The sequence below is a fragment of the Polyodon spathula genome, chromosome 26 (genome assembly GCF_017654505.1).
Source record: "Polyodon spathula isolate WHYD16114869_AA chromosome 26, ASM1765450v1, whole genome shotgun sequence".
Lineage (NCBI taxonomy): Eukaryota > Metazoa > Chordata > Actinopteri > Acipenseriformes > Polyodontidae > Polyodon > Polyodon spathula.
The window spans coordinates 4,395,383-4,414,133 of NC_054559.1; the positions used below are offsets into that span (position 1 = coordinate 4,395,383).

An 18,751-nucleotide genomic window follows, 5' to 3' on the forward strand; every position below is an offset into this window, starting at 1 on the left:
AATAGGGCTGAGTAGGGAATCCAATTCCAGACACTTCCCAATCCCAGGATTTAGGGATTGATTTGTTTTTTTTAATCATGGGGTTCCATTTTTGTAATAATAAGAATAATAATAATAATAATAATAAATAATATTATTTTGCTTTTATTAATAATTACCATTGTGGAACCGTAGGGAATGCACTCACACGACGCATTAGTTCTTCAGTGAATTAATTAATAATGAAAAAGCAGCTACAAGCATTGCCACTTTTAATTAAAAACATAAAAAGGTAGATAAAACATTGACCTGTTTAAACTCCAGAGTGTAAACTTACCTAGTAAACTTTACACATTTTTATCATACAATGACATCCTTAGAGTTTTTTTTTTTTTTTTTTTTTTTTTTAGCCCACAGACTGCAGTAGCCACCGCCCTGCTATTTCAATATGTAAATTAGCCATGTGTGCTCTCAACCCTCACTCACTGTCAGCAGCCAGCTGTATTCATAGAGTTAACCTCGTCCCCCCACCCCCCCACAGTACTCCAGTTTGAAAACCACTGGTCTAGGCCATCTACAGTGGGGTGAAAACATAATGTCAAAGTTCTTTAGCATACGAATTTGTATCATATTTGTACCATGATTTGCCTATCTTGGAACCATTTCTTCATCACATATTTATCACCAGCCACTATAAAGGAAAGGCCTGGACACAGTCTGGACTTCTTGAGCTGGAATGAGTCTGCTGCCATAGCAACACCACGGAGAGCCAGAAAAGTGCACAAACAGGGGAGTTTTAAATCCTCATTTATTACTGTTTTAGATCCTATACATAATAACAAGTAATTCAGTAACACCCATCCACAGATGTAAATTAAAAATGAGAGCTTTCAGTATGATACAAAAAGCTGGCATATATCAACAGTATGTACAAAATAATAGAAAACAAGAATTTCAATGACATGTTTAATTACAATTTGATAAGACATTTTTCAGATATGTGACATACAGACAGGTGGATGAACAGATATGCCTTCCCAGAATCTGATATTCTCAATAACTTACAGACAATAACATTAATACCAACTTTCGTGACAATTGGATAAGTGCTTTCCAGATACAGATGAACCCGTTTCTATATCACCTTGCTTAATTTGTGCAGTCTGTCAAATGCTGCGAGGCCGGGCTTTACTAAGTAACCACAGGATAGAATTAATTTCCAATGCAACTAACAACCAATGATCATCTCGGCTAATAAACTGGCACTTTGTGCAGCCTGTCAAATGCCGCATGGGCAGTCTTAACGGATTACAATTGATAGCTCTCATCAGTTGACAAGTCATGCCTTTAATTTAGATAATGACACAAACTGTTTTGTTCCAGTTAATACCAAATATATTTGTCCTGTCGTAAACCATATGCATGTGTTTAAATGTAAAGAACGACTAAATTAACAGTATTTAAACACTGCTCTTTAATTCACCGTTAGTTTTCTTTCTTTTTTTCTCACACTCTTAATGTGCTCTCATCGGCAAACGTGAAACCCGATTTATATCATGACCTGCTTTGTATCACCAATTATGCCTGCACTGCAGTCATCTGTATGCAAAAGTATGTGAAGTATGACATTTGTACGGTACTGCCAGCTCCACAATATTCCCTGTGCAGGTATTTCTTCCAAAGTGAGGGATCAGAAGATCTCAAGCACATTTTAACATTCGGACAGTCTGTGAGGAAGCCTGAGCCTTCTATAATGACGCCGGTGTACAAATGTACAGAAATTAATTTCCATCAATTCATTGTGGATGTCTTTATAAGGCATCCTTTTATTCACAGTAGAACATAGACAGCACTGTCAAATGAGGCTGCTGAGTCAGCTTTGTAAAGGATGTATGCATATGTATGTATATCTGTATGTATATAGATGCAGCTGGCAACAATGATTTTTAGTCAAACCCACGATATTTATGTAAATAGATACAGTGAAGGAGGGGGTTATAAAACTGTTGTCCTTTTTTAAAAGGTTGAATAGAACAGTTCACTGCATTAGCATTAGCCCTATGCATTATATTTGAAAACCTGTTGATGCTAGTCTGTTTGTAATTCAACACCATGCTTCTAAATTCATCAAACAAAGGAGATCTAAGGACAGAAGACAACAGCTTATTTGATATGCAGCCAAAGGGTATTCAACTAGAATATTTGTAACAATTAATGTGGAAGCCTGTAAAATGTTTTCAATTCTCTTTCACTGCTTCCTTCAGCATTATGTAGAACTTTCTTCCTAGGCCCTCATTCACTAAGCAGCAGTAACATGTTTTGCACGCAGTAAGCCCCTTTACTACATGCTGTGTACACCTGCTGTATTCACAAACCAGTGACAGGCAACCTAGCGCGTGGAAAAAGTACAGCGTTCGAGTCATTTAAATATAATGAATAATGTTAGTGTGTGGAAGCATATGCTAATCACATCACAAAATACCACGAGGGAGGCATATGATATGCAAACCATATTCACTTAAGGCGTTGACTTTATTGGTGCCTCAGCGTGTGTTAAAAGTACCGCAGTCAGTGAGAGAGTACTTCGGACCAGGCAACGTTACTTCGGCTGTGTGAGAAGTAGATAAGAACTAGATACAGATTGAGAACATATCATACTAGCGTTATATGTAGGGCCCAGGAAAATTCATGGCATCACGAATTCACAGAAATCGTGATTGACAAGCACCTTGACAGGCAGCACACAAAAACAAGAAAATCAAACTTGAAGTTCAGGCTAAACAATTACCAAACAAGCAGGTCACAATCACAGGATTGTTTAACAAGTACACAGAAAGTGGTGAAACACGTTTGAATTAGTGGAAGCCTTTGTGCAGTGAACATACTGACACAATGGCTGGTCACTGAAATATTACATAGTTTTTTAATGAAAAAAAATCCTGAATTGTGGAGTCGTGCCTAACAGTGACATACTAAGACGAGAGCATCTATCTATCTATCTATATATATATATATATATATATATATATATATATATATATATATAAAGAAAAAACACAAAAGCTTTGGTTTTGTCATTTCAGGTTTGCAGTTAATGTTTCTCCAGCGTTTAATATTTTGGGATTAAACGATTTAACATTGGAACTTCTGCCGTGCCTAAGCAGTGCATCATGGGAATCCAAATAGTTCCGGTAGCGACTTTTCCCTTATGTATATAATGTAAAATCTGCCTCATCTCCTATTCCAAGCCTTCTTTTTTTAAAACAACTGCATTTTTAAACAAGATTCACCTAGATTTACATAGACACCCCTGCTTAACACATACTTGTTATTATTTCTAAGATCAATTTTTTTACCTGGCCTGACAAGAGCTCTTTATCACCGAAGTGCTGTCAGAAACTGCCACTGTTATGCATATTCATGAGCAGTTAAGACTGAGGCGGGGTTTGGTTTGGTAGAGGGTAGATAAGGCCTAAAATTTTTATTAGGCTTCCCAGCCAAAGGTTGAGAAGCCTATCGTTAAAGTTTTTGTGGTTTTTTTTGTTTTTTCTTCCCAAAACTTTAGACTACTGCTGCTGCTTCAAAGCTGTGTGACTGATCAGGTTCTGACCTGGCAGGTAACAAGCTGGATACACTGGCTGTCAGATGCTGAAAAAACTGTGCTGCTGCGTCCTTCAATTGGCGCACTGAAGCATTTTTAGATAAAACCTTTCGAAATCTTCTTGGGATGCGGTGAAGCGACTGATCTGACATTTGGCATATATCATCCAAACCCACATCAAGTTTGCAAAGCAGAAGTTTCTGCGATAAATTTTAATGTCAAAATGACTGCCACAAATCTTATCAAAACGCACCCCTAACAACAAACTGCTGCTGTTTGAAAACTGTTTGTCCAACAAACTTCAAACTTGGTAGTTATCGTCCCAGTAACAATGGGATACAAATATGTCAAAATGGGTATGTTTTATAAAACAAGATGGCCGACAGATGTATGTTTACGTCTGAAATTTAAAACTGCCTCAGTTGACAAACGGTTTACTTGACTAACTCGAAACTTCACAAGCATCGTCCTTGACACTGTAGCAATACAACTGACTTAAGAAACTCGCGTTAAACAAGATGGCTGTCTGACGCATTTTTTTTTTTTTAACTTCTAAATCATCTTCTGTGGAACAGTTGAAGTTGCTGATTTTAAACTTTGATTTGAGAACTAAACACGCTTTGATGGGTACTGATACTGGGGCTTGGGAGCCGTAAAACTGCCTGGCAGTTCTAGTTATTATTACTATTATTATTATTATTATTATTATTACTACAACCACTACTACAAACAGTACTAATGTCTCAGAGGTGTTCCGATTTTAATTGTGACAACACAGTAAAAAAAAAAAAAAATGCAAAAAGTAATATCTCCCTTTTCAATTTTCTGCAGGATCTTTAAGTTTTACAACTCCTGAATTCAGCTCTTTATTTCTATACAGTAGATGCTGCTTATTGGTATCTGTCAAAAAGGTGTCATTATCTGAAAGTTGTTAACAAGCGAAAAACCATACAGTGCCCAGAAAAAGTTTGTGAACCCCAATGATAACTATGGAAATTCCAAAGTTTTACCATGCTAGCCGCCTTGAATCAAAAAACCAAGTCTTTTCTTAAATATCCAATAGGGTTTACATTAACCAATTCCATGTCTTTTTGAAACAAAATGATGTATGCACTAGACAAACAATGAGTAATTAAGATTCTGGTTATGGGAAAAAGTAAGTGAACCCCTGGTTTTATCAGCTCAATTAAGGTGATTAAATAATTAGGTAGATCTTCAGGGGTGAGTTTGGGAGGCCCCACCCTATATAAAGATCAGAAACTTTGTGAGTTTGGTCTTCATCATACAGGTGTGTGGAAACATGTCATGCCACCATCAAAAGAAATCTCTGAGAACCTCAGAAAAACAGTTATTGATGCTCATCGGTCTAGAAAGGGTTACAAAACCATTTCTAAGGAGCTGGGGCTCCACCAATCCACTGTCAGACAGATAGTCTACATATGAAGAAAGTTCAAGACCACAGTCACTCTACCCAGGAGCGGTCGTCCTACCAAAATCTCTCCAAGAACAAACCGGAAAATCATCAAGGTAGTCAAAGAACCCCAGAGTAACATCCAAAGATCTGCAGGCCACTCTCGCCTTGGCTAATGTGAGTGTTCATGACTCAACTATCACAAAAAGACTGAACAAGAATAGTGTTCATGGAAGGATAGCCAGGAGGAAACCACTGCTCTCTAAAAAGAACATTACTGCCCATCTGAAGTTCGCCAAAGAGCACATAGATGATCCACAATATTTCTGGAACAATATTCTCTTGACAGACGAGTCAAAGGTATAAGGTAGAACTTTTTGGCCTCAATGAGAAACGTTATGTTTGGCGAAAACCAAACACTGCATTCGAACAGAACCTCATCCCAACTGTCAAGCATGGTGGTGCGAGTGTGATGGTTTGGGGCTGCTTTGCTGCCTCAGGACCTGGACGGCTTGCCATCATTCAAATAACCATAAATTCTGCATTGTATCAGAAGATTCTAGAGAATGTCAGGCCATCTGTCCGTGAGCTAAAGCTGAACCAAAACTGGGTTATGCAGCATGACAATGATCCTAAACTACAAGCAGATCTACAAAAGAACGGCTGCAGAAGAAGAAATTCCATGTTGTAGAATGACCTAGTCAAAGTCCAGACTTAAACTCCATCGAAATGTTGTGGCAGGACCTGAAGTGAGCTGTCCATGCAAGGAAGCTCTCAAATGTCACAGAGTTGAAGCAGTTCTGTAAGTAGGAATGGGCCAAAATTCCTCAAAACCGATGTGACAGACTGACCAACAGTTACAGGAAATGCTTAGTTGAAGTCATTGCTGCTCAAGGGGGTGCCACCAGTTACTGAATTTAAATGTTCACATACTTTTTCACACATGGATATTGAATGTTTAATCATTCGTGGATAAATAAATGTTGAAAAAAGTATCATGTTTTTGTGTCATTTGTTTAATCAGGTTATCTTTATCTATTATTAGGACTTAGATTAAGATCTAATAACATTGCAGGTTTGAAATATGTGAAATACGTGAAAATCCTAAGGGGTTCACAAACTTTTTCTCGGCACTGTAGGATAAGATTGGCTCCTGTAAAAATGTTAAAAACCAAAAGGTGTCTTTATCAGAATTGCTAATAAGCAGCATTTATTGTATAAATTATATATCTGTTTTTAATGTTTATCTGTATGAATTGACATAATGCCTGAAGATTTGAATTGTGATAAATACAAATAGTTTTGGACAGAACAGAGCAATACATAAAATGAAAATGAATGTGGATACTAAAGTTGCAAGTATGCCTTATTATTAAAAATACAGTGTCCACTGTCTGTATCTATTAATTAATAGCAACTGCTTCATTTAAAATGATGTATTTCTTTAAGAAACTGGTCATAGGATGTAGTCTGTTTCACATCCTTTCTCCTTATATGTATTATTTACACATTATTAAAAGTTATTAAAAATACAATGTCATTGAAAATAGTGTCTACTAGTAAAAATACTATGTATATTTATGTCTTACCAATTAAAGCACTGTTTTTTTAATTTAGCTTGTATTTATATTCTTAGTTCAATTACAGTTGCAATTCATGACTGAACAGTTTTGAATACTCTAACAATAGTAGCTTTTAATGTATTTTATGTATTTTACTTATATCCTTTTAAACTTTATATTTGATTTACGGATATCAAAAGATCATCCCGCTGAAAAATGAAAAAGGAGATTTTACTATTTTTTTCAACATTGCCACAACCTTCAAGGCATTATATTGTAGTACTAGTTATTGTCTATCGTTGACAACAAACCCCGCCCCAGTCTTGACTGCTCATGAATATGCATGACAGTGGCAATTTCTGACAACACTTCGGCGATAAAGAGCTCTAGTCAGGCCATGTGAAAACATTGACCTTAGAAATAATAACATGTATGTGTTAAGAAGGGGTGCCTCTAAACAAATCTAGGTGAAGAGGCTTGGAATAGGAAATAAGGCAGATTTTACATTACACAGATAGGGGATAAGTCGCTACCGGAACTCTTTGGATTCCCATTATGCACCGGTTCGACAGGGACAGAAGAAAAGGCGGAGTTGATTTGCTTGTGTATATAGAAGATCTTTGATTTAGAGGAACGGTAGTTCCTCACGCCAAGAACTGCCAGAGACTCTCTATACAGCAAGGATAGTTTGTGTTTTCAGGGTATCGGCGCAGGAAAAGTAAATCGGCCAAAAGCACCATTTTACTTTTAAATTTGCAGTTCCCCACACTCTTAGGTGAAATGTAGAAAAAAAAAAGAAATCAATACCTGTCATACAGTAAGAGAAATAAGTCGCCAAAGGTAGGTAAAAATGTCCTTCTTTTTCTTCCATTTATTTGCAGATTTTTGCAGACCCCAAGCACTTTTACCCACACATAGGTATATTACAGGACATCTGAGTTTAATGACAATTAACTTGTTTTGCCAACATGGTTAGGGAATACTTACTGTGATGTCTATATCATTTATATCTAATTATTTATTTCTGTTTTAAAATGGCACATTTGTCTGCAATTTTTTTTTTATATATAAATATAAAAATAGTCTGGCATGCGTGGGATTTGATTGAAACTATAACATTCAGTTTGCAAGCATGTTGTGTTATACTGTCAGTGCTACACAATTAGTTGAGGAAACAAGAAGTATTTTGAAAGATGAAGTCAGCCAGCTCAGAATTCTTGGGACCTCGTTATTTTTTACATTTTGAGATTTTTTGAGATTCTTCAAGTCATCATCATCATCCTCCTGAGATTCTCCTCTTGATCTCCAAAACAATTGGGGCAACCTTGGCCAGCACCAAGCAAATAGGCACAACCCTAAATGCGGTGGGGGTCAAGGTTACCCCAGTTGTTTCTAGTAACTTGGCTTTATTTTTCAGCACGATAAAAGCGGATCGAACTTGCATCAAAAACACAAGCTAAGTTAGTCGAAACAAGTGGGGCAACCTTGACCCACACCGCTTTTACAGTTGTGTCTATCTGCTTGGTGCGGAACAAGGTTGCCCCAATTATTTTTTGAAACATGGCGTGTGTTTCTGATATCTACACTAAATTGCAAGGCACTTTTGATAACTTGCCATTTTTTTATATCTCTAATGTGTTTTTGTTTCAGATAATTACTACACACTTAAATTCCATTTTCACAGTACCAGAATCTGTGAACTGGAAGTATGTAGAGAATTACAGCCCCACTCAGGCAAAGGCTCTTAGGCATGTAAATGTGTATGGATAAGGTCATTTAGCAGACATATAATTTGTTATAGCACCTTGCCGCCTACTGATGCAACTGTCTGTGGTGAATATAAATGCCATAGTAGAGAGCGTTATTCAAAACTTTCCACAAGCATAAACGGAGTAACCTTACAGCTCCACTGCAGTGCTGCGGTCAAAGGGCCGTCTTTTGAATACCAAGACAGTAAAAGCACAACTGTGTCTATGGGTCTGGAAATCAGTCTCCACAGCGCAGTGTTTTGGTACTGTATTTTCTGTGTACATACACACACAGACACACACACATATATACATATATGGAATCAAGATAACTGCAATTTTATAAAAGGAGTAGAGGGAAATGATTATGCATAGCTAGCTAACAGAAAGGAATATATTCAGCATGTCAGTGATTTGTTACTATGCAAGAACTTGCTAGAAAATAAAGAAAATGTTCATCAAATAAACGTGTTTTAAACACTGTGTGTGTATATACAGTATATATATATATATATATATATATATATATATATATATATATATATATATATATATATATATACATACATATATATATATACATACATATATATATATACATATACACACACACACACACACACACACACACACACACATACAAACATTGTTTGGAAGACATATAGGCTAGGAGAAACTGTCAAAAAGGGACACGTTTTTACCGTGTATTACCCATAATGATAAATGGTTGTTTCCTCAGTAACTCCTGAACCTTATTCAAAGTCTGATCCCTGAGCCAAATAATACTTTTACTAACAACACAGTAGTACTATTCTACTGTAGTTAAACAAACAGGAGCTGCTGCTTATTCACAAATCTGGGTTTTAATAAAGACTAACCTGTGAGTTTAATAGTGGGTCATTCATACCAACTCAACCACAGCCGTTGCCCGACCGTCTAAGATTTTGCTTCAAAATTCCGGGGGTTAATAATAACCAGTAGGGGGGCTTGAAACCAAAAATATTTTACAAAATTTGGAAGAGTGGTCCCTATGGTTCTTACAGCAATACTAACATTTTAGGACCCGCATTCCTTACAGGATAAAGGGCTGGGCTGAAGTTCGAATAAAACTCGTCACTTACCCCTCGTCTCCCCTAAAGTGAGTCAGGGTCACTTTTTCATTTTATGTTGACCTTTACCAGGTCACAGCTCGAAGGGGAAATTAAAGAAAAAAATAGCATTTCTGAACTCTGCAGGACCAAAAAAAACACCAGGTGAAGCAAAATCTGAGATGGTCGGCAACAAAATGCCCCTTTTCTGTTTGAGCTGGCGTCGAATGACCCACGTTTTAATTACAATTCACAAGCAGCTAGACATGGACCCGTCTTCTAAACTGTAGCATTGGCTGTGTGCACGTATATCTAAGGTTATTTTCACAGTTCCAAGAGAAGGCCCAAGAAAATACATCATAAGTGGGTTTGTTTTCTGCACGGCCCTGTCACATCTGCAGGAATGCTGTCCTGCGGACTGTTTTAAAACTACTCGAAAGAGTGGTCGTGACCAGGTATTGATTATTAACATGTATCACAGTGTAATATATAGGAATGTTCCTGTAGGTCAAGCTAACATGAATACAAGCCTCTACTCTTTCTTACTGACATCCCGTATATGAGTTACAGCATATGGAAATAGAGTACAGCATCAAATAAATAAAATACTTAAAACATTGGTCTTAGACTAAAGTGACGTACAGTACTATAGATAGATAGATAGAGATAGATAGATAGATAGATAGATAAAGGTTACGCAGAACCCAAGTTTAAAAAAAAAAGTTGTTTTATATATAAAACAGAACAAAAACGTACCTTATTTAAATCCTCGTCGTTCAATAAATGTGACTCCCGTGGTTTAAAACAGTTCTGGCATTTGCTTTTGTTAAAAATGTTGGCTTGGAATCTCCTGCAAGGGTTATCCTTAAACGACATCGCTGAACGGGTTAGAATTTCTCCCACAAATTAAACGAGTAATAAACGTCAAACTCAGTTCAAACTTGGGATGGATATTCTTTGTTGTGCAATGTATATCCCCACGGGAGTGCTACAGTATTACAACATGCCTTCTTCTGAATGAAGTCTTCGTGTTTTCCAGAACTGAATCATGAAACATAACTGCAAATTTCATAACACAAGAAATTACAAAAAAAAAAAAAAAAAACGGTAACAATGCACAAACAAGTGCAAACAAGCGAGAGAAATAATTATTTAAAAAAAAAAAAAAACTATTAATTCCGTAGCTCCATGAGTATTTGTTATATCATTAACTCTGTTCTTGTAAACTTACACGACGAGGAATACTTTTTACCATCGCTATGAATATCTGAACCAAATGAAAATAGAATGTTTTTTATTAATAGCCAAATGTCATGCCGGCCAGTCCGGCGGAGAGAACTGTGCGAAAGTACAACTATCAACCGGGTTCCGCCCCCACACTGACAGTAATCCCCAGTTATATTAACACAATCCCAGGTCCCCGGTGTCCGTGTCAGTTCAGGTCCAGTGGATCAGGAATTTTACAGCAGATCTCGGAGAGTGCCAACTTCCCAAGCAACAGGAAAACCGAAAAAAACGATTGCACAGGTCCGATTTCATCAGATTCCCAGGACCAAGGAGACTACACATTTCAAAAAGTCCATCTTTGCGTTTGAAGTCCCCAGAATTGTTTGTTGAGCTATTGTTTATGACTCCTCTAAAGCACAGCAAATTGCAGCTTGCGCCACACTGGGAACGTTGTAACTATCTCTCCAGCAAGCAGCTGGAATAGCTCCATGGGGAACGGGAGGGAGGTGGTGACTGACATAAACTTCACCAATCAGAAAATTAGAACCGTGATGGTAACTAGGTAGGCTTTAATTTCTCTGCCTATTAACAAAAAAAAAGTTGAGTGGGGCGGGGCTTCTGGTTTCATGCTTGGTGGACAGCCCGATGTCTTGGAATAGCCCATTCAACAACTGAATAGCAGGGAGGTTAAAAAGTATACGTGTATTTGATGTGTCTATCGAGCTCGTGTGTTCATGTTTACTTTGCTATACATTTTCAATTAGTTAAACATTAGTGTAAACTTGAAACAGTTCTGTGTCACCTCATACATTTTTATGTCAATATACTGTATGTTTTGCCTTGGGAGACACCCATTCATAGTACAGCCGACGAGTTTGGAGTCCTGAGATACTACAGGCCATTCTGCAGTGCAGAACTTTAAAATGACGAGTAGTGGTATGTGTAATGTTAAATAAACATTGAGTTGGTTAGAATTCATGAACTACCTGTGTAACTTATTTGCAGCCATACAAGAGGAACGTGCAGTTTTTTTTTTTTTTTTTCAAACACGTAATTTTTTTCTCCAGCCGGCGAGTTGTATTGTGAAATTGTAAAATTCGCCCCACGTACATCATATGTTAAAGTGATGGTTTACAGCAGGGGTGGGCAAACTTCCTCACCCTACGAGCCGCATACCAACATCTTCGTGTGGTGGAGAACCGCAAGACAACAAAATACACAAGAACACGGGGTAGAACATTGCGTACACAGTTTGTGTGTAATTTGTATTGTACTGTATATCTGCAGTATGTTAAACTTTAAATGTAACACACGGTGTGTTTCCATTTTTGTTTATACTGTGCGTATTACGCACTTTAAATAAAATATATTCAGTTATTTTGAAGCAAAATACAGTAACTGGTCTGATTTCACCAAAAACAACACATAAAAACACATTTTTGTAAGGATTATTTTTGACTTTTGATTGCAGTACCTGCTCATGACGAAACGCAAGATATGTAAATATAATCCATTTTAGACCAGCAATATAACAGGTAAACATGCATTCTCCAGTCTAGTGCCAACACTTCAATTTTATAAAAAAGATTAGTTCCTCTGAATAAGGACGTTTGCCACGAGAGACATTCCATGCTTGCCATACAAAACTCGCTTGAGTCGTTAAATCAGCTTTTTGTTACTAAACGACAAAAGCAGCATCTGCCTTGCGCCTGAACCAGGTGGATATTACTATTCACCACTATTAGATGAAAACGTTTTTTCGCAACGTTTTAGGTTGATCGCCTTGTACAGGCTACAGTGTGTAATTGATTTGTTGCAAACTGTTCCTCCCAGTCTGGTTAAATTGCCTCATACTTTCATTTCTCACTAAAATTGGCCACTGGATGTGTGAAATATTGAGAAAACTCAAACACTGTATGCATTACTTAGGGACTGCATAAAACCACTGGAATCTGTTAGTGGTTGTGTTAAAAGAGATTTAAACATCTAATACATTCACTAGGAATTGTGCAGAATCACTGGTAGCCATGCATAGATGCCTTTTTAATTTAGGTTTATACATTCTACGAACTTAAACAAGTTTAAAATGCATACATATTTTTGGAGTATTATGATTGTAGCTTTTTCTTTGCATTTCTATTCAATGGACATTTTACTGTGTTGGATTAACTCTAAGAGTCGAAATCAACACTTCCGCAGTGAAAATATGGTCCTGATCTATACAGTGTTAAAGTTACACTTTCAAAGTGTTACCTTTTTTACACTGTCAGAGTTGTAGTAACACTAGCTATTGTTAAAAATTAACACTAAGGAACACCGGACGTTGTTGTTTTTCCTTAACACTGGTGCATAGTAAACACTATGGAGTGTAAAATGTTAATTCTATAGGAGTTGAATCCACTCTATTAGAGTGCTGTCACAGGTTATATTACTGCACCTATACTGTAAATATATACATGCCTTTAAAAACGTAGCATGGGCACATATGAAATGATCTTAGAAAAACTTGTATAGGCCTAATAGTCTGCTGAAAATCAATAAACAGTCAAAGTATTCAAAATATTGCTTTATTTAACAATCCAACAGGTTACATTTGCCTCTTTTTGAACTCCAAGCACGTACAGAACAAATCATACAGACCCATACAATTTGGATGCCATTATGCAAAGGGTTTCCTTTCACAAACCAATACAAATCATTGCAGATGTGTTTAGATCAGCCGGGAATCTACTTGTTATACGTATTATTAAAACACAATATTAAACTGTCAAATGGCCTGCAGTGGTTACAATTACCCAGCACAAATACAGAGAATTTCTCAACCCTGAAAGCATTTTAGCCATCATACAGGGCCCTATTCTGACTTGATTTACATGCGACATAAGTGCTCACATTTTCCCCATAAATGGTTAATGTACAACATATAAATACTTATGCAGCACAAGTCAATTCAGAATAGGTCCCATAAAGAAATGTTCACAATATCAATAGTTACTAAAAATGCTTGTTCCTCTGATAACACAAATACAAATCAAACTTGCGTTCAGATTATATGGCAATATGGGACGATTGTAATAACATAATACCCAGTGTTTTCTGATCCATATGAAAAATGTCTATCAAATGGTTTGTAGTATACAAGAGCATCCACCTTAAATACATAAAGTGTGTCTGTTGTTTTCTCCTCCATCCTAAAAGCATTGAGTGCTCATCAAAATAAAGTCACAATATCACTGGTTACTAAATAGGCTTGCTCCTCTTTAACTATGATATTGATTTTTTTTTGTTGATTTTTTTTTTTTAAAGCTGGCATCTCAAAGCCAGTGCCACAACACACAAACAAGCCTTTATGGTATTCTGTTCCATAACACTTTACCCACTTTGTTGTGAAAATATCATAATAAATACTTACATTTCATTTTTCAGAAATAACTAAACATCCCACCATTCCACTTAGTAATTCAGACCAAAATCCAATCTATGAAAGCTAAAATGTTCCCATTAAATGTACAATATTGAATCCGGTTAAGATACAAAATTAAATATGAATTTATTCTCACCTGCATCATAAAATTCATCTTCATTCTCAAGGCGACTTTAGTCTGCTGATCTTATCAGTGCTTCCAAATGGCTGTTTAAGGTCAAACCCTTGCAATCTCTAATGGCCTTTTATTTGAAGACTGTAGGCCACTTCAAGAAACCTTACTGAAGCTTCATCACTAAACAGCATGACAAAATCTTGTTCAATCTGAAATTAAAGAATCATAATACCTTTAACTGAAAAGAAATTCAGCTAGCTTATATACTGTATAAAAGGTAAAGAGAGAAAAGGATGTAAAAAGATAAAAATGTAATATGAAAAAAATTAAACTTATTGTAAGATTGTATTTAATTCATTGTTACATGTACTTGTAAACGCAAGTCCAAAAAGAAAAATAAGTTACAATACACTATTTAGTTAAGTGTGCATACCAGGCCTTGTGTCCAGAAACAGAGGGAACACCTCTATGACTCAAAGACATTTCTGGATAATGAACTACATTTGACGGTAATGACATGTTGCTCTCATTTATTGCTGTATCATGTGTGTGTCGGAGGAATGTTTCAGAAATGAAATGTCTTCCCCACGCCACTCCCCCGTCTGCTGTTCCTCATTAGGATGTATTTCTCGCTGTACTCTTGGCCCATCTTTATAATCAGTGCCGGCTTTCCTGTCTGTTGCCATCAAAGAATTGTGCTGAATTGTTTTAATTCTCCAGACTAGATATCCTGATCCACTGTCTGCATCATAGTAACGTTCCTAAGAAATGTCTGTTTTAATTCTGACACCAAAATAAGATCTGACTAATTCTTACCAATAAGAAAAATGTCAATTTATACGAAATGTCAGTTTATATATATTAGCTTTACTTGACCTTTTTTTTTTAGAATTACTATATTCAAAGAGAGCAAAGCAACTTTTACAATACATTACTTACATATCCATTTTGTGAATATGAGTCCTTTAAGAATGGGAACCATGTCACAATTCCTAAAGCATACATGATCTGTACATGTAGTGGTGGAATTCTCCTGTCAATTCCTAAAGCATACATGATCTGTACATGTAGTGGTGGAATTCTCCTGTCAATTCCTAAAGCATACATGATCTGTACATGTAGTGGTGGAATTCTCCTGTCAATTCCTAAAGCATACATGATCTGTACATGTAGTGGTGGAATTCTCCTGTCAGTTCCTAAAGCATACATGATCTGTACATGTAGTGGTGGAATTCTCCTGTTAAAGTATACACAAATGATGAGCTGTCATACAAAAATAACCCCATGTGGTTAAGGTATCCATCTGAGAAATTCACATTGGATTTGTAGATACAAGCCAAATGTATTTAATATAATACACTGTATATTTTGGAACATTAATAATTTGTCTGACTGTTTACTATTTTGGAAGCTGAATTACCCATATACTTCTCTCATATCTGCTAACATTATATTTACTATCTGCCTCTGGGTGCTGTCTAATAAAGTCTTGTTTTTTTAATATTCATCCATGACTTTGTAACCACCTGGTTACAAATTAACATTAACATTTAACATTTTAAACATTGAATCAAGAAAAAGTAGCAAGCACACATGCTGTTAGCATGGTTCTATCAAGAATCCAACGTGTCCTAAATTTCTTAAACATGAAATTTTACCAGTCGCTCAGTCTTCAGGACTCAGACAAAACAGGGCAGAGAGAGGCAACCTTATCCTGACGGGATCCGGCCCCTGAACCACTGGAAGAGATGTGATCCAGAAAGGATCTACTTTCGGTGTGGGACCCCAGGCCATGTCATGGCTGACTGCCGCATGTTGGAGGACAAGATTGAGTCGCAACAGGCTCCGGGAAACTAGAACGGGTCCGCATACAGGGGAAGACGCTGAATCCCCAGACGCTACACCTGCCGCCATGGGACGCACTGGAGAGGGAGCCTTCCTATACACATCGGTCAAGATCGAGGGCATGTCATGTACGGCTCTCATCGACACAGGCTCCTCCATCACCATCGTCCACCCTGATGTCATGCACCAAGCCCACACTGACTGGAAGACCTGGGTAACTGAGACCCCAGTCCAGCACCTCACTGTGACTGGTGAGCTCGCCCCAATAGAGGCCATCTAGAGATTGAGCACACAGGCTGCCATTGCCATCATGAAGTATGGATAGGTCCAAGACCCATGTAAACTCGGTCTGGATTTCCTCCAGTGTGTAGGCTCATTGCTAGACCTGCAATATGGCCACATCGGTCAGTACCGCCAAGTCCTGGTGAAAACTCTCTTCAATTTCCTGTCTCCACCACTTCTACCACTGAAACTATGACCAGCGCTGACCCACCTCTTTGCCCACTAGTGCGCCCGCCTGTACCGGCCCTGAAATGAACAAGTCCTTCGAGAACAAATCCACAGTGGAGAGTGTCCTGGAACAGAACTGTGGAGGACTAGTGAAGTTGCTTTTCCCCAGTCGTCAGGTGGTGCTGCACCAGGATCACTTGGCTCCCTACCTAGGCAACCAGCCAGTGAGAGCTGTCCCTCACCTCCCTCCACCTCTACAGCCCCACATTCACGGCAGCTCAGTTCTGGACACCTGGCGGGTCCAGTCCTGCCTCTGTCCCCCCTGCACCTTCCCATGCCCGGTTTATACTCCGTGCCAGAGAGAGAGGGACAACGCATGACATCGCCCACCAGTCAGCCCCCAACTGCTGGGGACTTGCCTAGCCTATGGATCATCACTGTAAGCCCTGTAAAGCAGCACCACTTGCCCCTTCGCTACCGGACTGAATCAGGTTCTTCCCAGGCAGGGAAGTGTTTAAGCAGGGGGAAGTGTAGCTTCGGGTCTTGCCAACCCGCTGAAGAAGACTTATTACTGTTGCAGCCTGGTTCCAACCAGGTCCGCTCTTTGCCACCTGCGGACCTTACATAAAGCTGCAACCTGTGCGCTAACAGTGAGAGAGAGTGACTGCAGCAAGAGCTAAAGACCATTTTCAAGCCATAGCAACGGCACTTATAAGCACTTATAAGCACCATTTCAATTCTTCAATAAATGGCCTTTCCAGCGCCAAAAGAATCTTTAGAAGTGTTTCCTTTCTTCCCACTGGAACCCACTACATGCCGCCACCACATTATTATTATTATTATTATTATTATTATTATTATTATTATTATTATTATTATTATTATTATTATTATTATTGTAATTGGTTTGCTGTGTAAAATTCACTGTGTGATTTGTTTGTAATCCGTTTTTATATTGTTGAATTATTGTATGGATTTGAGTGTAGTGCTTTGTTATGTTTTTTTCTCTCACTGAGATGCAGCTAATTGCCACTTGGTTCACACATTGATTGCAGCGCCATACATCTGCGTTCACCCTATTAACTTTATGAACCCTGATTGAAATGAATACAAAAAGGGAACAGAAACCATAAACAGCACCTGAGGGAACGGAAGGACACGGATGTTTCGAAAAGCGCCGGTATTAGGATACCTGGAAAGGAGAAAGAAATCAACATAAAAAGGACATTTGACAGCATCAACAAGCAAAGGTTAAGTACTGTCATCTAGAATAAATATATCTGCCCTTACTATCCCATCAATATGGGATAGTAAGGGCAGATATATTTATTCTATGGAGAAGTGTAATGCCTCTCTCTTCTGTTTGTTTACCTGTTCTCTAGTGGAAACTGCTATTTTTTCTTGACTGCCATGGGATCAGCAGCACCAAAACAAACATCGGTTGAGTTTTACATTGTATTTTTGCAGAATGATTTAATGATTAAATCATTAATTAATTAATCATTGATTAAAGTATAATAAAGTGGACTTTTAAATATGGACGTGCAGTATAATGATGGCTGCAGCTTAGAATGTTTTTTAGTTTCTTTTGCAAATGGTTTTTTTTTTTGTTTTGTTTTTTTAGACTTTACTCCAAGTGACTGAGGGAATGCTTTATGTATTTTTCTGAGGCGCGCTGCTGATTCGCTGACAGTCTTTTGGAAGGCGAAGGAGTGCCATGTGGACTGGCTTGCTAGTCTGGATTATAAATTGCTCTGCTTTCTAAACTGGAGGACACCGGAGACGTGAGGGCTTCTGTGGATTGGCCTGAAGAGGGCAGGCTCGGGGCAACTACATTATTACATTTATTTGTCTTATTTAAGTAAAAGAGGAACCTTGTGAATGGAATTGCATTTCTCAATAAATTATGAGCATTTATACTTACTCCTGCATTGATCTTATGTACTCTTCAGGTGCTCCAGGTGGCAAATCTGTGTGTTAAGAACCTGTAAGCAAAGTATAGGCAAAAGTTATTGATGAATACTTCCCTTAGATATTTACATTCAAGATTTATATGTAGACTCCTTGAATGAAAATCATGTACGTCAAGTATGCAAAAAAATTACAACAGACTGCTTTACTCAGTAGCCATGAAAACAATTTGTCATTAATGCCAAATAATTAGCATTTAGTGATGGTGGTGTCAAAAAATGACACAGAAGACATTTGGGAGTGGCACCTGCATACAGAATCATCATTTGCTAAAAAAAAGTAAATGATGCATCTGTAAAATAGTTATCCATATATTCAACAGTAAATGAA

At 37.6% G+C, this 18,751-nt stretch overlaps 1 protein-coding gene across 6 annotated transcripts in view; it reads right to left on the reverse strand.

Annotated features, from left to right (window-relative positions):
* The window catches only part of si:ch73-103b11.2 (myosin phosphatase Rho-interacting protein), a 253,084-nt gene extending 242,007 nt beyond the window's left edge, over window positions 1-11,077 (reverse strand). For 4 of the 6 annotated variants that reach the window (XM_041229193.1, XM_041229192.1, XM_041229189.1 and 1 more), the window contains exon 1: window positions 10,146-11,077. In XM_041229193.1, the coding sequence (XP_041085127.1) occupies window positions 10,146-10,265 (120 nt within the window). In that variant the 5' untranslated portion in view covers window positions 10,266-11,077. The remainder of the gene's footprint in view (window positions 1-10,145) is intronic. The other 2 variants (XM_041229195.1, XM_041229196.1) reach the window with 1 other exon arrangement.
* Between the last annotated feature and the right edge of the window lie 7,674 nt (window positions 11,078-18,751).